This window comes from Hirundo rustica, chromosome Z (assembly GCF_015227805.2).
Source record: "Hirundo rustica isolate bHirRus1 chromosome Z, bHirRus1.pri.v3, whole genome shotgun sequence".
NCBI lineage: Eukaryota > Metazoa > Chordata > Aves > Passeriformes > Hirundinidae > Hirundo > Hirundo rustica.
In genome coordinates this window covers 21,260,117-21,286,524 of record NC_053488.1, presented here as the reverse complement: position 1 = coordinate 21,286,524, position 26,408 = coordinate 21,260,117, and the positions used below count along the sequence as shown (strand labels likewise).

At 39.9% G+C, this 26,408-nt stretch overlaps 1 protein-coding gene across 3 annotated transcripts in view; it reads left to right on the top strand.

The window, feature by feature from the left end:
* The window catches only part of UNC13B (unc-13 homolog B), a 209,416-nt gene that overhangs the window by 36,777 nt on the left and 146,231 nt on the right, over window positions 1-26,408 (top strand). For all 3 annotated transcript variants that reach the window (XM_040089892.2, XM_040089891.2, XM_040089890.2), the window contains exons 6-7: window positions 5,820-5,890; window positions 8,998-9,055. In XM_040089892.2, the coding sequence (XP_039945826.1) occupies window positions 5,820-5,890; window positions 8,998-9,055 (129 nt within the window). The remainder of the gene's footprint in view (window positions 1-5,819; window positions 5,891-8,997; window positions 9,056-26,408) is intronic.

Sequence of the window (26,408 nt, the reverse complement as noted above, 5' to 3'; positions counted from 1 at the left end):
GGTCAGAAGTGGGTTGAAAAGCAGGAGGCACTAAGGGTGTGTCATACTCCTCTAGAAAGTGGCATCTACACGTCACCTACTCCAGTGGTGCTTCACCTCGCATCATGACTGTCTCCTGCCATCACCTTTGGGACAGAGAAGTGCTCTGCCCCATGGATTAGGCTCTGTCTCCTTTTCCAGGTACTCTGAGACTTTGAGGGATGTGTGGAGCACATAGCTCTACCTCTGCATCTCTCCCAGTGGTTTTGTGGGTCAGTTTCCCTTTAGCTGGATGGCAGCAATATGGATTCTTAGTGCCCTATACATTAGACTCTCTGTCATATGAATTGGAACTGCTGCCTTATCCCTACACATGGATCACTGATGTGCTGTGGAAGTTCTTAAGTCAGCAGCTGGGCCGTAGAGGCAATATTTTTATTAGCAGCAGGTTTGCAGTGACAAACATTGCATATCATGTTTTGTTTCCCAGATGAAGATCTGGCTATTGTAGATGCACGAGTACCAGAGTGATGTGTGGGGTCATGTCCAGCTTGTGGTGCTTTTCAAGTTCGGTAAAACACTGCTGCCTGGGATAGCAGCTTTTAAAAAAAACTATGTGTTCTCCTGTTTGGCCGTGCTTCTGTGCTTTTTCTGTCATTTCTAACTGCTGTCTCATTTAGATGCACACAGTTGCAGTACCCAAGGTTATTCAATGTGTTTAAAACATTTCATTGTATTTAGGTGGAGCTTGAGAGGTTTTTAAGGTTTGTAAAAGAGAATAAATGAATTTGAAAACCAGAAAGGCTGAAGTCCTCGATGTAAAACACGATTGTGTATGCAAAGAGGTTTAGAAACTGGGTTTTTGTTTGTACTATATTTATCCCGGATTAGTTTGCTGTTTCTGCTTCCACCTGATACATTCAGGAGTCTTCCTTCCTGATACTGCTTCTGCTGGTACTCTGGAGACTGGCAGCCGCTAAAGCTGAAATAAGTGCAAAACGTGCTGATGCCAATTGTGGTAGTATGTGATAAAGGCAATGTAGAGGGGTTTTTTGTTTGTTTGTTTTTTGGTGTGGTGTGGTTTTTTTCTTGTATAATGCTGTTTTCAAGTATTTACCAGGCTTGGAGTTGGGAAGCAGTCGTCTCCTGACAAAGGCTGGTGGGAGTTTAGTCTTCGCTTTCTGATGATAGAAGATAAGCTTTTTTAAGGGCACACAGGAGTTATACTTTGTCAATGGCCAGATTTGTAATGGGACAAAAAAATCTGATGGTGGCCTTCATATGTCCCCTGTGTGTCCCATTGCATGTTCCACATGCAGCTGTTGCCTTGTGGTCAGTGTGGCATCAGCACATGCTGTACAGGGGGGAGGGCAGTGCTGTGGGCCCCTCTGTGTTGCATATCTCTGTGTGATGGACTGCAGTGCTGGGGACCAGGCTGTCATATGATGCTCTCTGCCAGCCCCATGTTCTTGAGTATTCAGTCTCACGGAAGCAGAAGGGCCGCAAATCCTCTGCTACGAAAATGTAACAAAGAGTGAGGATGGGAAATATGAGGCCTTATATTAACCTGTGGGGTGAGAAGTTTGGTGGTCCGTTAAAAATGGCAATAAACTGCCTTCTTCATAGCAAGAAGTGGTTGTTAGCCTAGACAGGCTGGAGCCACTTTGTCCTCCGATCATATTTGTTTCCTCTTTGGAACAAGACAGACAAGGGAGGCATACAGCTTTCCTTGGTTTAGAAAATTTCTTGGTAGGGAGAAGACTACCTTGCTGTAACTGTTTTGATGCAGTGAGTGTGTGTTGGCACAGACTTTTCAGGATGCTGCTTTTCAATTGTAAAGCTGTTCTGCTTGATAGCAGTTTTAATCTGTCCCCCTTTTTTAGAGGTGCAGTGACTGTGCAAGATCCCTCACAGGATGCAGTACTCAAAAATGCTTTTGGCTCCCAAGCTATAGCAGTTTGGTTCTGTGCCAAGCATTTTCTAGTTCATAATTGGAGTGAAAATGCTTTTAGTGTTCTCAGCATTCCCAGGGTGGGAGCATGCTGATCTGCATCTAAGCATGAGATGGGGTAAGTGTGTTTTGTTATTTTAGTGTCTTGGGAACCAAACAGGAAGAAAAACTCAACTCTGCAAAGTCATTTCAGTAAGAACTTATGAAGATTCCCATACATTGGAAAAGGGAAGAAATTTGGGCTGGGAAGAGGGGAAGCCAGGTGAAGGAAAGTGGGGAGAAAGAGGGTATCACTTTTGCTTTCAGTACTTGTTCTCACTCTTGCCAAGCTGGGTTTTGCCCCAATCCAGGACTTGCTACCTTGGAAAAACTCAGAAGGAACAAGGTGATGTGCAAGGTTCAGAGCAAGGACCAGCAAACCTGAGGAGAAGAAGAGCTTTAGCGCTGAAGTGCCTGGTTGTTGCAAAGTTAGAGATGCCTATGCAGGCATGCTGTGATATTTCTCTTCTTAAGGGGTTTAACTCAGTGAAGTGGTCTGTATGGATGCACCAAATGCTCCTCTTACTTCCTTTTTCACTCTGACAAGTCACTGTACTGCTGTGTGCCCATTCCAGGTGTTAGGGCACTTTCTTGCTCTGAGCACCCTCACCTGGGACCTCCACTCACACCCCTGCTCATGTGTCCAGGAATCCCACATCAGCTCAACTTGGACCCTTCAATCCTGAGTGATGCTGTGGGAATTGCTCATCCCCCACCCCAGCCATTGCCATGTCTGTGCCTGCTTATGGGCAGATTCAGGCCCAGAAAAAGCTCTTAGATTCAGGAGCTCAGAGAAAATGGGGTTCAGCTTCCATCTGAGGATAACAGTAAGAGCAAGGACAGTAAAGCTTGCAGTGTTTTTGAGTTGGTTTCAAATTAATAGTCAACTGAAAGCTATTGAATCTACTTGCCCGTCTCCTCTCTGTTGTGTATCAGTAATTTTGTTTCACTGGCGTATGGCCTTGCTCCCTGTGTTTACCAGGCATGATGTCAGTGAAGTTCTGAGATGGCACCATGTGGTCTCTCTCTGGACTAGTTAATTTTTTATTTTTAAAGCAGGAGTTAATGTAGTGGAGTAATTTCCGTTGTCGTCCAAAGCTGAGCAGTGATGCAGGAGCTGGCCAGTGGATGTGGCCTAGCAAGCAGTCTGTGATCTCTGTGCTAGGGATTTCCACTGTGCATTCCAGAGAAGCAACTTCAACAGAACTGCTGACTGAGGCAAAACACAGCAGAAGCTTCCTCAAAAAATAAAAAAGTTACATCGCATTGGGATTTCTTTTGAGCAGGTAGGTTGGCTCAAGGTCATAGGCCAGTTGCTTCAAGTTTAAAGTTTGCTGTACAGTAATTTTACTGATATTAGTATTGATGGCAAGAGTTTCTCTGAGGTAGGGAAGATGTCCTTACAGCTGTTATCTGGACAGTAACTGATTTTTGTCTCTGACTAGCATAAGAAGCTGTTTCAATAGAAGCAGCAATCCTGCAGTAAAAATCTGACAGCTCTGTTTATGAAATGGGCATCTGGGCTGTAAAATAGGAACAGTAAATCCAAATGCTGCTCTTTGATGCCCGGGCATGCCACTACACCATGGTGTATGGGAAAGCATTGAGGTCTACCCTGAGACATCCTTAATTTCTGCTGTGCTGATGATAGTCATTGCTTCACCCTTCCTCAGTCTCTTTAGTCTTGATTTCAGGGTCCAGATTAGAGTTGGCCTCTGACTTTTAGTTCTTGTTTATGAGTTTTTCTTCACCTCTTAGAGAATTGTCTTTCCAAGACACTTCCATGGACTTTACTGTAATTTTTGGGTTATTTTATGCCATTGTTGGAGTTTGTGCTCCTAAACCTCATTAGGTTGTATACTGATAGCCATTCAGTTGACTGATGCCTTCTTTGTAGATCAGTTCTATCCCATCAGACTTGCTTTGAATGCCAGCCCTAATTTGTGCACAGGCTGTCTAATAAATCTGTGCAGCTGTGATCCACAGTTCTGATGATCAAAAACATGTATGTGTTTTTACCACTCTTATAGTTGTGGAAGAGTCTCTCATGTTTCTCTTACCTTGTTTTCTGATAGGTTTTAACAATGAAGTGATGTACTGTATGTCAGAAAGAGCAGCTGGCTTTGTGTGTTTTGGTTAAAAAAAATTACTTTGGTCCCACTCCAAGCAAGGAGAAATGTTTCGTTTTGTTTCGTTTTTTCTTAGTGCAGGTTTTTTGGAGTCAGATACTAAGCTTCCGTAAAACTTTCTCACGTGAGGAGCATTTTAACACCTTGTGTGGGTGAGGCTAGTTGCATAAAAATTCAGTGGTATTTCTGTTACAAAGATGTGGACGTGAGTTCATAGTCCAAGGAAATATCTCCTGCTGGAACTTGAAATTCCACTAAATCTGGCATGTTAACAGTGGTTTGTGTTCTGTTGTCTGCAGTGTTTTGGGCTTGTTGCCTTCATAAGATGATGATTTGTGTGGCCGAGAGAGGACACATGTAGAACAGAGGTTTTCTAAAATATACAAGAAGACAGCAGTTCTTGGTCTTTTCTGAAAGCATTGTGGGTTCCAATGGAATGCTTACTTGCCAAAAAATCTTGTTAACTTTTTCTGTGAGAGTGGAAGTAACTTTTAGAATCGCCTTTTCATCAGGAGGCCACTGTGTCCTGCTTTTCCCATTCTTTCCAATGCATAACTTAACATATCACTGTATGGTGTCCATGGAGTACAGTTCATTGCAGGGAAACAGACTTCTCGGCTCCTTTTGAGGCCACCTGAAAGTGTAGCAGGAGATGGGGAAACCAGCTGAACTGGTAGAGCACTATCTTCCTATCAGCTTGCAGGGCTAGTGGTGTTTTCAGCTGGAGCACTCCCTTCATTTCCTTCCTCGGTGAGCTTTGAAGTTGCTGCAGTGGGGCAGTCTCAGTCCATAAATAGCCAGATTTTGGAAGTTGCTACATTCAGGGATGTTGTGTGGCTAGGAAAAAACCCCAAACAAAACAAATCCAAATCCTTTTTTTCCTTTTCCAGTGTTTTCATATCACTCCGTCCCTAAATAATTTTGTGTTAAGCTTTTCACACCAGGTTATCTGCATCTCTGAACATGTCTTTTGGAAGACAAAATTTTGAGCGGCAGAAGTTAGTGTTCCATTAGGACACTATATTACTTCAAAGTGTGAAATTGAACATCGTTACCACAACGAAAGTGATAATGATTGCTACTTGCTGTCAGCTTGGTAGCTCCTCTAGACGATAAAAATGTCGTGATTCATTTCACAATGAAGCTACAGTGTGGCATAAAAGGAAGAATGTGCTTTCGTGTGAATATATGACTGCCTATAGCACTGTTTATTCCCTCAAAATATTTGGCTTATTGCTGGCAAAGAAATAAGAGACCATTTATTTTTTGGTACCTAGTTTGTGTTACACCAGGAGGTGTGCTATTGGTGTGCCTAAAGTGTGCTATTCAAAGGCAGCCCTTGTTCTGCTGGGGTTGTAAAAAGCATCAAGAAGAGGCTCTTGTTACGTGTTACCAAACATAAGCAAGTGTATTAAAATACTGTTGGGAAATGGCTCTTCATCAAATTAATACTTTAATTAAATATGAACTAGTCTGTCTTTCTCTTTCCTACCTTTGTGTAAGTGTGCATTTGGTTAATCAGCTTTAAACAGGAAAGCAGTGTAAGCCCTGGAACTGTGCTACTATTTACAATGTTTATTTTCCATCTGAGTGCTAACATAAGACAGGCGTATTTCTTCAAAATCACATGTGGATTTTTTGTGTGTGATCTTCAGTACTAATAGTGATGAATGTAAAGTTGCCTGGTTAATAACGTGGTGTGACTTACTCTTTTGACTTAGATATCCCTGAGGAAGAGGCCAGATACTGGACCAGAAAATTAGAACAAATAAATTCACTGGGAGATGATGAGGTAAATATCTAAATTTAAAGAATAATGTAGCCTTGAATGTCTTAAAACTAGCTTTTATTCTTTTTATTAGATCCCTGTGATTATGGTAACTACTAAATGTTGATCATTTACAAGTCTTTATGACCTGCTTACAGAACTCTTTTCTCAAGTGTACTGTTTAGTGTTAAGGTGAAGAATATTTTTCTGCATGCTGGAAGTGCTTGAATAATGTTTTGTTGATGTGAATATATTAAAAGGAAAGGCAACACCATACTTTACCTCAGCAGAGAGTGAAACCATTTTTGACAGGCTATGGTAGGTTCTTTCTGTGAAATCAAGTAAAAAAGGATTTTTTTTGCAGTTAACTGTTTCTTTGAAGAAGACGAAGGAAGATACTGAGTCTTTACTTGAACAGAGAACTGTTGGAGGTGTTGGCTTTTGTCCTTATACTGTTGTTAATGGCTCAATCTGTATGAATCTTGTATTAGCATACGTGGTAGCTATGGCTTTGGTTTCCTGGCTCTAGTGTGTACTTGGCTAAGCAGCTATAAAATAGAGGTTACTCTTTTTATTTCTAATAGTGACTGTTGCATGACTAAAATTTTGTTTACAGTTCATACTGTTTGCAGAATAAGATTTAACATGCTAATGCCTGTACCAGAAATGAAGTATTTAGGAAACCCCAATAGTCATGTGTTGATATAGTTGAGTAAGAACATGGTGCTGGTGAAACCTCTTTGACAGGTCTCTTTCCTTAGCAAGAATTTCCATAGCAAGATAACTTGCAAAATACCAATGCAATGACTTCAGGAGATCTTTGTTCCTTGATCCTTCATCTATTCTTTTGCTGTTCCTTGTATGAATGATTAGGTTTACTGTGCAGATGAAGGAATACGAGGTGGATTTTATTTTTGACTGAGGAAAGACCAATATTTAGGTGGATAAAAACTTAAAGAATTTAGGGCAGCCTCTCTTGCCTTCCTAGAAGTTTGAGAGCCTCCAAGAACTGATGAAAAGCTCAGTCTGTTACCTGTCCTGTCAGTGATGCTGCCGTGGTTGCTTCGCTGCTCCCGTGGGCTGGAGCAGCAGTTCAGGTACTTCAGCGAGGCAGAGGTGCCCTCTAGTGCTTCACTGAGCTGATACTTACTGAAAGATATGCTGAGCTTTCTGAGTCTCCCCTTTCCCTTTAGTGCAATGCATCTGCTTGCTAACTGCAGGCTCTCATCAAATACCAGTAACAAAGCACTCTCTCCCTATTTGTGACCTAATGATCTCAGATTTATTATGGATATTCCCTGTGACCAGGGAGAAAAAAACCTGGCAAGGCCTGACCTCAGGTGGTTCTCCTGAAGTTCTCTACATTTGCCAGCCACCCAGAATGGGGACGAGATCTTCCTTGCATATTCCTCTAATTCACAATGACTTATAGCTCAGGAACTTCCAGAACCAGAGGCAGTATTCTTGTGTTGAACAGCACTTAGTGGATTTCTCTTTTGTGGATGCCAGTTGTCCTTTAAATGCACCCAGGTCAGTTACGTTTTTGAAAAGGAATTCAGTACCTTAATTGTGCATTGCCTAAAGAAATATCTTAATTGCTCTGAGCAAACAAACACAGTGTTTGAGAAACCAGCTGGAGGCAGTTTTGTTTGGAGAAATTAAATGACTGATCCTCATGCATCCAGTCCCTGCCACTCAGCTTTACAGACCTCACCTTTTGAGCCGCAGAATCCTGCACAGTGCTTTTTAGCATAAGACAGCTTTGTACCTTTGTCTTTTTTAAGTTCAGCTATCTCTGTTTGAGGTGATGAATGAACGGACTAAAGCTGCACAGGAGTATTGAAGAAGCAAGTTCATTTGGAGTTCATATGTTGTCGTAGAAATGCTTTCCAGCCTCTCTTCCTACGAACACTTAATATTCCATTTTCGTTTTGGGACTTCTGATAGCCTTAGGGCTGATGCCTTAAAAAGAACAAACTGCTGACATTCTGGGATCTCTGAGGATAATAATTCAGAACACACTGCTGTCCTGTGTTGCTGAGATTGCTCATCAGCAGACTTCCTTTCACCACTCTGTCAACCAGTCAGTACTGTGAGATCCAGCAGTTCTTGTTTTCACAGCCCTGATTAACTCAGTGGGTTGGCAGTTTGCTGATGATAAGACTAACCACCTTTCAGGATCTCTTGTGCATTTTAAATAGCACAGATTGGAAGATAACTGCAGTGGAAGTCTGTGGGTTGTCACCTTCCTTGAACAGAACTGATCATTAATCCCTACCAAATCCAAGGAGAGACTGTCTGGTGGCTGTGTTTTGCATAGGCTGCAGCACAAGCTTGCTAAGTTTGCCGTTTCATTTGTTGTCAGATCTTTTTTTCCTAGCAAAGACTGTTCTCATTATTTTGGTCAATTGTTCTAATTTTCTCATATCTCCATGTAATACAAAATAGAAGAGAATAACAAAATAAAACCACTGGCATTTCCCTAGGGAACGCTTTGATGCTGTAACAAACAGCTTTGTAAAAAGTCAAAGCTGGCTAATTGAAATACCTCTGTGTTCTCTAATTTAGTATTAAATGAGATGAAAAATTCTTCACTTTGGATGTAAAGTGGATCAAGGAGAGTTTGCAGGTGTTGGCTGAGCAAACATTGTGTTCTTGCCTTGCCAGGCACATTAATTATCTTACTGCTGCCATCTCCTACTCCAGGGTTGCTGTGATCCCACATGAGTTTTGAACTGCTGAAGCTGTGCTGCAGTGTCTAAGTGTAAACGGGCTTATTCCCAGTTTGGAGCTTCCTGTCAGACTGACATTGTGGTGTGGAGAATCAGGTCTTTTCCATGTCTAATTGGAGATCTTAGAACTGGTAATAGGGCCCGTGTTTGTTCTAAAGCAGCCTTCACCTTAAACAGAAATGTGCTTTGTAATGTGATTTTAGCATGAAAAAAGAGGACACTTCTGGGAGTGTGTTTAAATACAGATATAATGGAGAATATATTACAGATATTATGTTATAGATACTGTACTTTGGTAATACCAGGGATATTTTCCCTTATGTGTGGCATGCTGTCATGAAGTTACCGTTTGCTTTCTTATCTGTCTATATTCCTTCCTAATTTTTTACCTTCCTTTAGTATTCCTTTCAGGAGGAAGTCCAGAAGAAGCCGTTGCCCAGTGCTGCCTCCCAGTGTTGTAAGTTAGACTTATTTCTTCTCAATATTTTTTCCTCTTTCAGTGTACTTACTTTCTTTTGTGGTTAGATGTCAAGTGATGGTACGTCTGAACAACTTTTTCTTATTAGAAATACTTAAATTTCTGTGCAGCTATGAAAAGCTGTGCTCCTCAAAATATTGTTCTGCAGCTTCAGATGCCAGGAAGTGAAATCAGGCATTGAGTCTTGCACTTGCTGTTGTCCTTGTGTGCAATAAGAACAGAAAATGTGTTCAAAGTCACCGAGATTCTCGGGCCTTGTAATGTTTATATCAGCAAGAAAATGCTGTGTTTTTTCATGTGACTGTATGAGGCTACGTTCTGCTAAAACTTCCTACGTTAAATATAATTTTTATTACTGTTTAATGAAATTTTAAGAACGAGATAATAGATGGAGACAAGTACTACTGGTAGCCTTTTGAAATGCACCAGAGGTTTGTGTACTTGATGTCTAATTTCTTCAATATTACTTTTCAATGCTGCGTTGATGGATGGAAAAAAATATTTTTACTAATTTCTGCTTATCTTGTCTTGCATTTTTTATACTTCTGAAAACATGGATGGAAAAATAACAGCACTTACTGTATCTGATGATCTGCAAAATTAGATTTCTGAAACACTGCTTTTAACATACAGTAGATGAAAGCTCAGTGATGTCTCTTGTGAATGTGCTATCTACTTTTGGCAACAACATTAATAAAATTCAAGTCTCATAATTTAAGCAAATCTTTTATCCTCTACTTCAAATCCTTTAAGATGTGCATCAGCTGAGGCTGTTTATCCATTAGGCTGATTATAGGATTTCTTCAGAACTGTTAAGATTAGGAAATGCTAGTTACTGCTTACCTTTTTTGAGTAGAATTAATTTATCTGTGTACTGTTGTTATGTTATCTTAAAAGTACCTTCAGCCAACTCTAGACATTAACCAATTGCCTAGGAAATCTGAGTGTGCTGTGTAGCTGCAACATGTACAACTCTATATCAGTGTTCCTGTAATACTTGCATTCTAGTTAACACTGAATGTGTCCTCTGCTTTTTTGGGGGGAAAAAAACAACAACAAAAAAGTGTCTGTAAAAAATAAAATAGGGCAATTTTGTTTGGTGGGTTTTTTGGGTTTATTTTGGTGTGGGGGTTTTATTTGTTTGCTTTTTGTTGTTGCTGTTGTTGTTCTGTTTTGGGGGGGGTTATGTGTTTTGCTTTGTTCTTTAAATGGTCAAAGGGGTACAATTGATTTGTTAAGCCTATAAATAAGAAGCATTTTTGGAGAAACTAATATCTGATTAAATCTTACTAACATAGCGTGCAGAACCCGTAATATCAAAAAGTCAAAGAAAAACTGTCTGCTGTATGAAGTGCCCAAGAAATGAATGTTTTATTTGCTGAAATTATTTTCCTGGCTCTGTGCCCTGGGCTTTGCTTTTGTTTGAGGGAGGCTGGTTTGACTGAATCTCCTAAGTATTGAGATGTATGGGTAAATTAGAGGGAATGTTTCTGTGCGGGGAAAATAGCTGCACCTGTTCCCACAGCAGGGTGCTTTTACATCCCCCTGTAGCTGGTTTCTCCCCTGGAGAACCAAGGCTATTGCAGACAGACAGAATGAGAAGCAGCAGTACAGCCACCTTCTTGCTGCCTACCAACAGCCTGCATCTTGCTGGAAAATGAGTTTTTGCAGTATTCAGTTGAAGGCCCTGTGGTTTGAACAATTAATGTCACCTAATAATTAATATAATCATTTACAGGATTAAACCACTCACTAGAATGGATGTTAAACATTTCATAGCAGTCTGTTGTTAATGTATTTAAGAATTTTCAATAAAGCTGATGGCACTGCATGTACTTTGGCTTGTTTACTGCCTGCAAGCATCTGATGTCTATGAATATCTATTCATATGGAAAAAATACAAAATAGACATTTAATATAGAGGTGCTTTTGAAAAATGAACTCTGTCTGCATCAAGTTGTGCATTAAAGTTTTCAGCTTGCTTCAGTACACCACAGTTCTTTGAGACACAAGAGTTTAACACAGAACATGCACAGATTTGTATCTCTGTTGAAAGCTGACCTGGCCTTTGCATGTGACATGGGAGCTCAACCTTTTTTACATGAAAGCATCGTGGGTGTCCTTCACCACACTAAAATGTGTTCAATATGGAATGTTCTTACTTATCATGTACTTATCCAGTTTTCTGTCACATCATTTTTCAATTCCGTCATCTAGATGTGCCAGATGAGGTATGGCCACGGTTGGGAGTAGGACACAGTCTGCTGGACAGCAGACTAAGTATTTATTTAGAAGGAAGGAAAAAACACGCTCAATATGAGTAGGTTTTACTCCATGAGAATGTTTTCCCAATCCATCAAAAAATACAAAATTATCTTAAAACCTGATGCACTATAGAGCAAAAATCCTGCAAAACATTTCATATAGCTTGCACTTAAAAAATAATTGTACATAACTTCATGTGCCACTGGTGTCCTGCTTAGCCACCCTGGCAGCTCTCAGAAGACCATTTCGACGTCGTTGTTCCAGCTAGAGAAAATCCTACTCCAGCAGGCAAGATCAAGTTCATTAGTTAGGAAAATACATGTTCTTGCATGTTAAAATTGGATTATACTTCTGCCCTCTTCTGCATCTGTACTTTCCACACATCTTTCTACATTTTCCAAACCAGCTTTTCTTGTGGTGGTTTCCCACTTCCTGCGGGAATGCAGCTTGTTCTGTTATCTCCCCTGAGTAGACGGGAGAGAATGATGGAGCAGAATGTGAAAGGAGAGGTGGCCATGACTGAAAGCCAGCCTCTGATCTGAGGGTGGTTTTTTGTCCCTCCCTGGGCATGTATGGACTGCTGCCTTGGCATGGTGCCATGGGAAATCTCAGCACACACTGTGAGCTCTGATTTTTCCAGAGATTATTGAGCTTTCAGCCCTCTTTCACAGTCTCAAATGCTGTTTTGTTCTTAGAGAAGACTCTGAGTTTCTGAGGTAATGTGGGGTTCGGACTTCCTACCTATTCTTAACTAAGGCAGTTGCTTCTGTTGCATATAGTCTTTTCTATATGCTGATTTTGGCACTTCCTGCCTCTTTCCTTCATTATACTTAATCATTTCATTTTTAACTCCCAGCTGCTGTGCTTCCCTATATATTCCTCCTGCCCCAAAGATCACATGCTTCCAACTGATAACAACTTTCAGTGATCCCAAGCAATGAGCAAAGCACTAGAGTGTGCATAGATCCAGTTTTGTTTGCCTTTCTATTAAATGTAGTCATAATTATTAATGTTTTGATATGTCATTGTTCAAAAACTGCAGCATCACCATATTGGCTTTTACCCACAGCCTGAAATTAAATGTAAATTGAAAAGAAAGCAAAGTTTTGTTGTCTGGAAATCCACTTTAAATTGTGCAGTTTGAAAACATATTATTTGATTACTTTGGTATTGAGTCTATAAGCTCTTAAGTTATTTATTGTGAGGAGTTACAGGTTTGTTTTTCTCGTATGCTCAAGATAATTTCTGGACACACAGAAATCTATTATAATCCACAAGTGAGTCGCACTGTGAATATTTTAAATGCAGCTCTGACTTGGATGAGTTACAGTGTGAACTGGGATGAGAAAGGTACTCTGCATCTTTGCAGGATCAATCTGGCAGACTTGGTTAGTATCAGCTGCTGTAAATACTGCCCTATGCTATTTGTGAGGGAGGTTGCAAATCTGGAAGAGACCAGGTTTGTTCTGTGTGATTCTCAGTAAAGATAACCTGAGTGCCACAGAATCAACCAGTTACGTCTGTTCTCTTGGCATTGACTGCTAATCTTTCTGAGAATGCTTTATTGTCCCTTTTCTGTATCAGAAACATTTCTTCCATTTCCTTTAATCCTTTGCTCTGTGATATCCCTGGTTATCAGGACTGTGGTGGGTGTTGACTTTTTATTTGTTTGCTTCCTTATTTTCTTTTTGGTTTGGTTAGTTGGTTGGTTCGGAGTTTTGTGTGTTCATTTGTTTTATTTCATTTTGGTTTGGCTTTTTTATTTTTGTGGGGGTTTTTTGTGTGTGTGTGACTTTTTGGGTTTTTGTGTGTGTGTGTTTTACTGTATGTTTTGTTGTGCTTCTTTTTATCAGAAAAAGATAATTTTTTTGCTTGGTTCTGGATGTAGGTTGGTACTTGCAACAACAGAAGCAATAGCTTCTCATCTACTGTTTTACTAGTAGAAAGAACCAAAGCCAGCCTGTGCTTGATCTGCCATAAGATGAGAGAGAAAAAATCCAAGATTACATCTCTTAATGCTGTGTGGAACATGTGTGTGTACACATGCATGCAGGAAAAAAATGCTACAGTTGTTTTAGACACATAAGCTGCTTTTTATCTACTTAATATCTGGCAGAATGTTTTATACACATTATAGGAATGGATACCATTTGATGACAGATCAATTTGTTGTGGTGACCCTTCTTTGCCACTGATATTTAAAGAAATCTGCTGTTGTGAAATTCTAATACTTATGCATGCACTACTGTTTCAAAGGCACTGCAAACGCTGACTTGAGAGGTTTCATTCCTGATGCTCACTGGTTTGGGTTTTTTTGTTTGGGTGGTTTTTTTTGGGAGCTCAAATTCCACTGGGAAGGCTTGTTCATTCCCCTGAACAGATGGAGTCTAATGCTGAGATGATGATGCTTTCCTTGGCACTGATGAGGAGTTTTGTCCGTTTAACAGCCAGATAATTGCTTTCTGTGCCCCTTACCCCCCAGCATGCCCCCAAGCACTGATTTTGTATTTGTGCTGTACTGTGGATGCATTATTTTCTGCTGCTATTCGTGTGCCGATGAGTTGGGGGTATCCGGCCCTGCTGTGGGGTCAACTGACCCTGTGGCAGCAAATGTCAAAGAATTTGTTATTTTCTTCTTTGGTAATAGAATATAAAAAAGTGATCTGCTCTGCCAATCTCTCAAGGCCAGGCAGCATCAAAACACTTAAACAGGCTGGAACATGCCACTCCTAATTGTTCGTGATCTGTCGTAGTGAAGGGTCAGACAGAATAGTTGTCTTGGAGAGTGCTGGGAGTAGACGCTGTAGTAAAGCTATAGACTTGTTGTAAAGTTGTGTGCTATACATCAGGATTCTTGCTGGTTTTTTCTGGGTACCAGCCTGATTCTGCACTTAAACAACAGAGGTCAGCAGCCACCTACTGCATCTCTAGTCCACACCAGTTTGGGAAGGGTAAGGAAGAAGTCAGTGATTATTTTACCCTTCTTGAGGGTAGGTGGCACTGAAGATTGTGCTGCAGTCATTGTATAGCTGTGCTCTAGTAAGAGTAGAACTTCCGGCTACAGTGCTGTTACAGCTCAAAAGACTGTTCAGTGTAATCCAAAACAGCACAAATGAATGGCTTTATTTATTTAAGCTAGGCCAAGGAAAACCTGCTTTAGTCCATAGAAGGCGAACTATTGTATGAGCTTTTTTTGTGGTAGTTTACTGGGAAAGCTAGGTCCTTGGCCTCTCTGCTTCTGCGTGACTGGCAGCTCCTGTTTATCTTTGTTTAGGATAAATCCCCTCTGGCTTACTTGTTTTCTTGTGGCTTTGTGGCACTCACTGTCTGGGCTAGCTGAAGGCTTGATAGATCTGCTGAAAGGAACACAGATTCAAGATTTTACTCTAAAATATCTGTCTGCAATTTTAGGATAAAGCTGCTACTTCAGGACTGGATATGTCTAAGGAAGAGAACTCGGCATATGGAATTTAAAAATAAAAATACTAGCTATATTAGGAGATTATACCAAGTAACCAAGTTGGATGTATTGCTGAACTCTAGAGAACTCTAGGGCTTTGATTTTGCTGTTGATCCTCTAAATGTGGTTTTTCAGTTGTTGTTTTCCTAGAGTATGGGCTGCATTCTGAAAGGTGTTGACGAGGAAATAAAGCTTTTACTTTTAAATAAACCCCAAATGTAAAGTTCTTACTGAAATTCTGAACACTGCTAGTACTGACAAGTGTCTTTACAAGCAGTGATCAGACAAAGCTAACGTTCATTTAAACAATCTAGCTTTCATAACTTGTCTACTGCTCTTCGTGATAGCTTTTTTTCCTAGTGCATTTTTAAGGACTTTAAACTTTATTAGCCGTCATTTAAGATCATAGCAATAGATTTGAATTTTGTTATGACAGTGAAGTAAAAACTTTTTAAAAATTAAAGATTTTAAACTGATAGAAAATGGTTCCCCAGCTTTATGCATAAGCCATGAATATGTGTCCTCCAGCAGTGAGGCTTGTACTTGAAGTCCAAGATCAAAAATCAGAAGAAAAAAAGGCACCAAATCTTTTATCTCTGCTCTGTAGAACATTATATTCCTCATTGCTATTATGCATATATGTCATGTTAGGTGCTCACCTGTAGTTCAAAACTGTATCTCAGTAAGGAGTATATAAATGTTTTGTCTGTAGCTGTGTTTAAATCTCTTAGCCAAATCGTCTGTGTGACTTCATAACCCGGAAATTTGTAAGACAAGACAGCCATATTAGGCTTCTGTGCAGTGGTAGAAATTTTACAATTTTCCATTGAAGATAAAATTAGGTGGTGCTCTGCTGGAGCGTTTTTACTATGGTTACTGCTGAGCTGCACAAGCTTGTAATGACTTAGTGGGTACTCTCAGTGGTGTGATGGTGATCCATGCCCTGCTTAAATTCTCTGACCTTGATCTGATTTTGTTTAGCCAAAGTAAAGAAATGCCCAGAAAGGCCATTTCGTTTAGCAAAATGAAACGCTCAAAAATTTCAGCATAAGCTGAATGTGCTGTACTGGGGAGCAGGGAGAGCACTCCTTTGTCACACTCCATTACCTGTCCTTGTGTCTGTCTGATCCCTTTCGCTCATTTGCCTCTTGTGCTTTCTTATCTTCTTTTATGCAGAGGCCTTATCCCTCATCTGGAGAGTTCCAAAACCGAGCTGGAAATGGTGGTACTTGTTACGAAATGTTCTTTGGCATCGTGCTTACTTAAAACTTCTTTCTAAGAAGCTATTCAATATATGTTTTCTATTTTAGAAGCTTATTCCACTAAAATACCACCTGTTTAGTTTTGGGAAGTACACTGAACACTGGAAAAATGTGGATTTTTGTGGAATCTGAGATCTGTTCACATTATGTTGAGGGTATTTGCCATGGGAAAAGGAGATTTCTTAAACATAGCAGAAAGAACTGACCAGAGCATTCTGCCAGTGGTACTTTATCAGAACCAAATATACTATCTGGAGTTTGATTTGCTTTTATAAACTTACTTAGATGATTTTTGCTTGTGCTAAGTGTAGGATATAACAGGAGGATTAGGTAATTCACTGGCATGACTATAAGCAGTGGTCAGCAGCAAACGATAATGTTCTGACAGATATAATAGGTCCCAACCAATCTCAGAGGCTTGTAAATGGAAATGAAACAACATGGCACACAGGCAGTCAAAATAGATGGCATTAAAAACTTGGAATATTCTGCTTTTTTACAGTGTCCCTGCTGACCCAGGCTTGACAGTGTGAAGTGGGGAGGAGGAGTTCCTCCTTGAATAGTTGCATAACTGAGGCACAGAAAAAGCATATGTTATGTTCAGCTAACAGTGGAAACTTAGATGTGCTTTATGAAATGTGTTAATGACAAAAATGTTTTAGCTTCCAAGGCACCAGGCTGCTGGCATTGCTTAGTCCTTAATTGGAGGTTTATATGAAACCTCATTTTTTGAAACTGAAACTTAAAAATACAAAATAATATGATAACCAAGACACACACTGTTGGTATTTAAGAACACATGGAGTGACTGGTCTGTATCTTGTATTCCATTGTTGCTGTATGTTGTTGTATGGTTTTGGAGTTACAACTTTCCATTTTCTATCTATCTGGACTTGATGGTTTTAGTTTGAATTTGTACAGATTTAAATTTGTTCCCAAAGGTGATCTGGAAGGGATTTTTTCTTAACAAATCATGGTTATGCATATTACTTTTCTATAACAGAAAAACAACTTGAAAAGGCTAAAAAGAAATTCTGTTTTCATTAACCTTCAAAATATCAAGACTGTCAGCCCAGGTCTTCTGTGATTATGCTGGAGGACTGAGATATATATACTGTTAGCTCCTGAATATTAAATGAAGCAGCATATGTGTGGAATCTTTAATAAATTATTTTTTTTTCCAAAATGTTAGACACTAAAGTGAAGAGGGTGTTAGTAAAAACAAACAAAAGCGGAGTTTTGAGTTTCTGGCTGAAAATCCCTTGCTCTCTGTTATTGCGTCTCTTTCTCTTTGCTTCTGCAACATTGTTTTCCCCAGTCTATTGCTGTAGCATACCCTGGTCAGCCAAAACCAGCTCCTCAGTGTGAGAAAACATGCAGGGTGAGGAGCTGCTGTCTAAGGGCAGCTGCTTCTCTCCTCGCCCTGCCCTGCTTGGCATTGACTATTTGTCTTGGGTGTGGAAAATCTGTGAGATTTTCATGCTAATAGGGAACTTGGTAGCAGTGAGATGGACAGGAAAATAACTGGCTCAAGGTCATCACTGTCAGTTTGAGGACTTGTTTATCCATGGGAGGTGGTAAGGCTTTTCCTTCAAGGACAGACTTGATATCCATGAGGGGTTGTCTTAGCATTTGGTGGCTTTCTCCTTGCTGCAGTTTCAAAAAATTAGTACTGTTGTGCCAACCATCAGGCCTTTTTCTGTCAAGGAAATAGTGGTTAGGAGTGTTCTCAGGTGGTTTCAGAAGTCACTCATTCCCTCCTTGCAGACTGAGTACGGTGGTTTGTGCAGAGGCTGGCAGTCTGGGATTTTTGTCTTTGTGAAACCAGGAGGAGAGATAAGCTCCATTTCCTCTGTGGTTTTTGTGATCTGCATACCAGCTTTGGAAATTCACAGTTATCTTCTGGTGTTTCTTCCCCAGTTGCTCTGGGGTTTTACATGTGCATTAATTTGTGAATAATGACATGCATTTCACTAGCCTGTAGCCTGACTGCAATAGTGCTGTGTCACTAGAGTTTTTCTGGATCTTCGGTAGTAATGCAGGCTGTGAATATTTGAATGTTCTCCTTCCTTTGCCTCTTACTGTTCACCTGAAATACAGACATATTGATGGAAGGATGTGCTTGGGTTGCTGTTACATGCTATTTCATGTGTTAGTGTCCTGAGATTTTCAGGAATGAGATACATGTAAGCTGTTGTTTAACTTCTACATTAATAGGAAATTGTCTTTAATGGGAACTCTTGGTTACAGTGAATCAAAGCTCAGTGCAAAGCTCCGTCAACATCTCTCTCTTTTTCCTCAGTCCATTTTCCTATGTCCCTCTCTACTGTCTCTTCCTATGTCCCTGCCTCCAGTTTCCATACCCTTTCTCCTGGTTGTCTCCCCTTTTAATTTCTTTGCCATGTCTTTTACTTTTGTTTTCTTTGCCAACTTGGTTGTGCATTCCTCTTTTTCCTCTCCTTCTCCCCTAATATAACACTCAGACCTCTGTCAAACCTGGTATTTAGGTTTTTTTTGTTGCAGTGAAATACAAGCCTGAGGTGATAGCCCTGTGGTCAGCAAACAGTGTTGGGCGGATCCTGGCAGATTTCTGATGCATTTGGATAAATCTTCGTCTTGCCAGCACATCTGGCCCAGGTGCATTGTCATTCTTGCTACTGAGTGACATTTGTCTTATCTCAGGCTGTAGGTTGTTGGTGCTCAGCTTGATGGACTTCACTTTCCTTCCGCTGTTAAATTGAGTAAACAAGAACTTCTGTACACAGGAGAGGAATAAACCTTTTGTGCTCTGTGGTAACTGCATGTGTTCAGCATTATACCAGTGGTTCTTTCTAAATCAGCACCATAAAAATTGTCATTCAATTTGTTCCACTTAGTCAGGGCTGCTTCCTTTAATGACCAAAGCAAGCATACATGTGTTACTTTTTTTTCCTCTAACTACTGCTATAGGAACCAGAAGGTAATGGCCTACCTTTGAAATTCTACCAGATATATAAGTGCCACTTGGACCTGACCAATGCCTGTACCTGTGCAAAGCACCGCATGGTGTGTTTGTCAGAGCCTAATCCAGGGACCTTGAAGTAGTGATGTGTATCTGAGGGACCGTGTTGCTTTGCAGACCTTTTGTTTCTGAAAAGAAAGGAGCCAATCTGGTTGTAGCTCTGATGCATGTGTGCCTGGCTGGTAGCTAGAGATGGTAGCCAGGACAGGAGGCTCTTGCTTGTTCTTTGTCTACATATGATGAATTTCTTTATTGTCTGCTGCACTTGATGCATCAACACTCCTGTAAATGTAACTTTTTAAAGAGTATTTTACGCTGTCTTCTAGAAATGTTAGTTCTGAAGCATTTATTGGAGTTGCAAGTCGTGTGCATGGTTCTGAAGTGCTTCGAAGGCTGTATGTACTGGTTTGTTGCCTCCATGGTACTGAGTTTGACCTTGGAGTGACAACATGGGTATTGATAAGTAAAAACTTTAATGTCTTACGAACTTGCAGCTTTAGAATGAATTTGTTTTCACCTTCTATTTTAACATGGAAAGGTTTGCTTACTTGCAGAATTAATTCACGGGTGTTTGCCTTAGAATGTTGTAAGAGCTCTTTTAACCAGTGTGTGTATCTGCCTAAAAAAGTACTCTTTGCTTCACGTTGTTTACATGCACACAGTTTTTCATGCTGTTGTTATTTAAGTGATGCTCTCACCAGTGAGTTAACTTTGTCCTGGAAAGGGAGCAGAAATAGAATTGTGAAGTGACTTTTGCCGCTTGATTTGCAGAGTTTAGCCTGGAATCAGATACTGCTCTAAAACTGGACTCTGATTTCTGAGACATTTGAGTATACTAGGGAATAACAGTGTATAACTGGTCTTGCTAGGTTGACTGATAAGTATTTTGTCAACTTTTGTTAATAAATGTGTGATTGCTTATAATTTCCAAGAGTTTATAATGATCTGGTTTTCAGAATGTATTACAACAAACTAGACATAAGGAGTAAGCTCCAACAGAAACTTAATGTTGTTATTTATAAAGAAAAAAAAAACCCTTACATTTTCAAGCTCAATCTGTAAGTCTTTTTAAATACATGAAAAGTATACTTGTGGTTTGTTTTTTCTAAGCTTTCTTTTTCCATTCCTATTCTTTTCTGCCATTTGTGTTACATGCAGGCAACTGGAGTTATTTCGGATGGGGAGAGCAGCTGAGTACGTAACAGTTTGATTTCTTGCAAGCTTTCTGATCGTATAGTGATGCAGCATGCTCCAGTACAAGGAAAAGTGGAAATATTCATGCATATAGAAAATCTGTTCTGTTGTATTTTGTTTTACTTTCACTTTACTTTCATATTTGTGTGGATGGATGGCTGTTCATTTTTTTACTTTTTAGCTTTGTTGTGGTCATGTTTTAAATGAGTTGCTTGTACCTTCTACTGGAATTTGAGGACATGATGGTGGAAATGGATTATTGTTCTTTTCCTGTAAAGGTGTTTCTAGCTTTTTGCTTGTGTGTGTGTGTGTGTGTGTGTGTGTGTGTCTTGTGTTGGTCTTCATACCTCTGTAAGCCCAAATCAGTGTTTGAAATAATGGAAAAACACAAGGGAATCTGTAGTCGTTGTCTTACTAAGATAGGAAATATGGTGGAAATATATTCCAGATACTACAAATAGGAGTAAATATGAAAGAAGAAATAGCTGTTGCACACCAGTGGGGTTGTAAGTACTGTGTTATGTTCAACCTCAGTGAGACAGTATCATGACAAAAGTGCCAGGGCTTTGCTTTCATTAATGCTGACCAGCCTTGGGCAAGAAAAACTCAGGTACTGCAGCTCTCTGTGAGCTACAGAGCTGATGCCACACCTGGACACTGGTGTGTTAACTTCTGGTTAGGCTGCAAAATTTTTGTCCTTTTTTCTAGAAAGTGTGCCCGAAACATCTTCACTTTCTCAAAGTGCTACAGATGCCAACAAGCAAGGCCTCAGCTCCAGATACGGTGTGTGGCTTCTGCAACCTATAGAACAGTGTACCGGTTGATCCATCAGTCTTGAAACAGAGGTGTTTTTTCCCTGTGTACAAGTCAAGAATGAGAATGTTGCTTAGGAGAGCATGCAAAGGAAGATCACTGTGACTGCATCCAGCAGGGTGGAGATTCTGCCTCGTGCTTTTCCATTTTTGATGTAATAGAATTTGGAGAGGATGCTCTTACTGCCTCTGAGTCTAATGTCCAGCTAATATTACAGTGCATTTCATATGTGGACCTGTTCTGCATATTAGAAGCCTTCCACTAGTGACTTCCCCTTTTCTTCTCCCACAACATTTTTTGTCCTCCATGTTCTCCTGTCTTTGATCAAGCGTAAGTTCTTTGTGCATCAGCAGTGTTGACCAATTTGCTTGTGCTGTCAGTGCTGATATCTCAATTGTTTATTCTTAGAGATGTGGTAGGATAACCAAGAGGTAACTAATTTTTTTTATGCTACTGAAAGAAGGACTAGTGTCTTGACTAACACTATTTTCCATTTTTGGGTATTTGGGAGGGAGATGGGGTGTTAAAGCGCTAGTCAGTGAGAGGTCTAGGAGGGTTCTATGCATGTATTTCTCCGGTTGATCCAGAGAGTCAGTGTGTGGTGGTTTTGCTTCAAAAGGTGCTTGTGTTCATGAACCTCCGTCTCTCCCTTTCCTTCGTCCTTGCTGTTCTGTTCTCTTTGAAATCATTTTGCATCCTTGCAGTCAGGCTTGGGCCAGGATTTTTGGTGTTTCCAAGTGAACTCCATTAGCTTGATAATATACTGAAAAACACACTTCTAACTGTAGTGCTTAAACAGCAGCTGAGAAGGAAGCAGCAGAAGCAGCATATTGGTAGCTGAAGACTTTTTCCAGGTGAGAGCTTTGTGCAAGAGGAGTGCTGTAGTCCAGACCCTTGTTAGTTGGGCAGAAGGTGTTTTAGTAAAGAGGCCTCTTATGTTGTTGACCTAGTTTCATTTTAGGAAAGAGAAAGACTTGAAGTAGATGTTCAGGGAAGTCTTTGCACTTCAGCCTGTCAGTCCTGTTCTTGGCTGTTGAGTGTTTCAGCAGCAGAGTATTTTCAAGTGAGAAAAACAGGATTATGAAAGCTCTTACACTGAAGACTTAATACTGCAAACATGCTGTCTTTAAAAATATGCAAATTTCTAATATATTTTTAAGCCATGAGAGCAATATAATGAATTAATGACCTGCATTTAAAATGAAAAAAAGGTTGCATTTAAATAATTTCTCAAAACCTAGGTGGTTTTATAATAAAATTATGTAGAAGAGCTTCAGAAAACAACCTTGTGTGCTTTTGAGATTTTTTCCCTTCCTTCCTTCTTATTTCAGTAGTCCTCTTTAAGCTAGTATGCATTTTGGTTGTAAGGTTTTCGAAAGTGTATTTGTCAGAAGTGACCAGCGGTTCAGTAGATGATGGCGCACTGGGATTTGAGGCTTAATGAAAGAAGCTGTTGGCAGCTGTGATGACAAGAAGTTTAAATGGATGATGGGTGGGGAAGGTGAATTAATTGCAATGCCCTTGGCGTGGAGCTGACAGACTTTTGCTGACCTAGAAGTTATTTCTCCAGTTTGTACAGTTTATTTTCTTCTACCATTATTCAATTCGACAAAAGCTGTGAAAACCTCAGTGCTTATTTTGGAGACCTAATGAGAGTTTGGCTTTTGTCCAAGATTTTGCACAAGTTTGTAGGGGATGACTAAGGCTTGGGGGACTGGACTTCAGCTCCCTGGGGCTGATGACACACTGTGCTAGAAAAGTGGGAGGCAATTTCAACTGAATACAATGTTTTGAGAAGAGCTCCAGGTGTGCCTTGAGACCTTAAACTGCAGAACCACTTTTTCAAGTGCATTCTTCCAGCCACCTGTAATAATTTTGGTGCTAGGTTTCCTTCCCATCCTGAAGTTTGATTTAAAGAAAGCTACCAGAGGCTAAAGGGGACTAGTTGAGCTGGCATAGCAGGGCTGTCAAAGTGGTTTTGAGGTCAAGATACTAACACCGTGTGTGTTATACCCTGCAGTAGTCATAACTTCTGGGAGGGAATTAAGGGGAGGAGTAACAGTCACAGAAGGTATCTCCTTCCTTGATTTTCCCCACTCTCTAAAATCCTGCTGTGTGATGTGACTGCCCCAATGGGTTTTCTTATGCTACCTATATGCATGAATATTTAATAATGAAACATGAACAGCATGCTTCTGCCCTGCCCTTCAGCCTTACCCACAGCTCTTTATGTGGTGGGTCCAGTGACAAAAAAAGTTTTCATCCCTTGATAGCTCTTTTGTATATGTGAAATTACTCAAACTGGGGTAAAAAATTTACTGTCTTTTAATGTTTATTGATATGTGTCTTGTTGCCAGTTAAACTGATCTTCCAAGACTGGGGCTAAACTTCGCTTGTAGAAAACTTGTTTTATCACCTGTTTGAAGAAAACAGTACTTGAATTTATTACACCATGGGTCTTGTGAGGCATATTTTGCTGAAACGCAGGCTGTAATACCTCCATTTGAAGGGGTGCTGCACCCCAAAGCTACTTCTGCAAGTTCTTGTCAGTCTCTTGATTAAAATTTATCATCAATATTTTTCCAGAACAAATATGTTAATAAATGGGATCATCACTGTATGTTGGCATTTCAGAAAATACTTTCTTGCAAAGGAAATGTGTGCTATAAGCCACATATGGGCCAGGTTTTGATGCTTTTCATCAGGCTGAGCAATGTCTTCATTTGAGAACACGTCTGTTAAATAAAGTGAGATTGCTCGTAGGGTAGTTGCAGTTCAGCATGACTAAGAAGTTTTTGAGTTGGCTCTTTATTTATGAGTCAGTTGATGATTTCTGTCTGGTATTAACATCTGTGGATGCTGTTAGGTTCATGGGGCATACATCAGAGAAAAAACATGTTCCTGCCTCATGGAGCCTTGCATCCTTTAAACCTGCCTCAGGGAGGCATTTTCTGTCATGATCTCAAAGAGGCTTTCTGCTGCAAAAAAACAGTAAGAACTCTGAGAAATTCTGGTGTCAGCTTTTATAAATGTCTGTGTTCTAAATGTTTGATTAACATTTGCGCTAATCAGCTATTTTTGGATGTTGCTTAGAGATACTGTGATTTATGTGGGAAATCTTAGTTTGGTAATGCAGAGGTGAGATGTGATGACTGGTTAACAAATCCAGATAGTGCTTCTGCAACAGTCTGATTCATTTGGAATTCTCTGAGCTTGTCATGTGGTCAGAGTTGCTGACCCATAGAAGCAGTGTTCTGCTTCCTAATAAATGTAACTGTGTAAGTCTTTGCACTCCCAGTATGAGTGAGTCACTGGATTCAGTATTTTTCACCCACATAATTGTACTACTGATTTTTATTTTATTTTTTGTTATACATTTGAAATTAGCTAAATTATTAATCCCTAAAGCGGTTGGTCTGGTGACTTTCACCTGATCCTAATCCTCTATCTCAGTTATGCTGCCTTCAGCCTCTACAAGTGCTGTGATGATTATGGAGACAGAGCTGAAGAACTTCCATCATACAAGAGTTACTTAGGCTTTACCTTAAATTACAGTAACATCTGATGTTACTGGGACAAAGAAATCAGTTGAGCAGCAAAGTGAGGCATTAAAAGACTCTTTGGAGCAATGTGTCTTCTGTCCCAGTAGAAGTAATTATTTTTCCATTAGGTGGCAATGGCTCAAGTGTTGAGCAGTAACATTGACATTGTTCAGCTAGGTAAGAAATAACTTGTTATTCTTGTGAAGTCGGTGTGAGCCTCGTGATTGACAAATAGATCGGCCCTTGCTCCACAGGCTGGAAGTTTGGTGCACCTCAGTGGGGTTTGGCTTAAGAAATAATTTCTGTCTAGTAAATTTTGAATATTTTTCCTGAGCACTGTACTGTGATAAAATTGATGGACACTGTGCTTTTAATAAAGCTGAATACGGCAGCATAATAATTGCTATTCAGTTCTATTCTTGACTAGAGACTGACAAGAACCCTGCAGCATTTAAACTACAAAAAAACCAGGAGGCTTAACTCCATTTTTGGTGTGGACAATCAAATAGTATTGGTTCCACTGAAGAGTGTAGGGCAGGGCTTTTTCAACTGGCCCGTATTTTGCAGATGTTTACTGCTGCTGTTCTTCTCTTCCATCCATTTTAGAGCAGTGATCTTATTATGTTGTGAGGGAACTGAAAAGATCAGCAAGAACAAATTGTACCTCAGATTAAAAAAAACAGAAATTGAGTTAGAGGTATGGGAAGCACCCATGAAAGAAAAAGGGGTTCCCTGATACTGCATTCCATCTTCTTGGAATTTCAGCACTTTAAATGCAGGGTTCTTTAAGGATCTGGAATGTAAAGAGCACTTCCACTTCATTGTTCAGCCTCATGGTGAATTTAGGATACCATTGGATAACCTGAGAGGGCTTTAATTTGATTGACCTTTTCAGACAGACTTGGTGGCAGAGAGAATGGATAATGGCTGATCATTATTTTCTTTTGTTTCAAGCATGTTAATGATGCACTCCTCTGCCTTGCGGTGTGTGTATTTCACTGTAAGCTTGCAAAGATAACCTTGCATCCTGCACAGCCATACACAGCCATGTATTTTTGATACCCTACCTCACTATAACTTGGCATTCTCCTTTCCTGAAGGGTTATCAAGCAGAAGAGTTTCTGCCGGGATAGGAACTTACTGGAAAGGAGCTTTTCCTTTTGTGAAGGTTATTAATGTTAAGTAAAATGTAGCAGTTTTCCCCTTTAAGAAGTAGTATAATTGTTTATTAGCAGAACTGCTCTCCCAGTTCTTCTGATTTTCCTACTGAGTCCTTACCATTAATTTCTCTTAACTTAAACTAATATTTTAAAATAATAATAAAAAAAGTTAAAAAAATCCAGAACCACAAAGTTCTGGTTAGGAATGCTGAGAAGAAAGGACAATATTACAGCTTAAATGTTGAAAAGTTTTCAGAAAGAGCTCCTTTCCACAAAGAATTGCTTTAGGGTTTGTGTTTTTTTTTTTTTCTTTTGCAGTATCTAAAGGTTCATTTTGGCAGCAGCAAAGTACCTGAAATTCTGGGTGCTGGGTTGTTACGTTGTTTTGTTTTGTTTTGCTTTTGGGGGGATTTTGTTTTGGTTTGGTTTGTGGTTTTTTGTTGTCATTTTTTTGTTTTGTTTGTTGTTGTTGTTGTTTGGGTTTTTTTGGGGGGGTTGTTTCTTTTGATTTAAATAGAGATGTCTTAATCTGCTTATTAGTAATGACTGAAGAAGAACAAACTCCTGTAATAGGAAGAGAGAAAGGAGGGTATGGATCTGATCACTGCAGTTCCTTCATGCACACTTGGGAATAC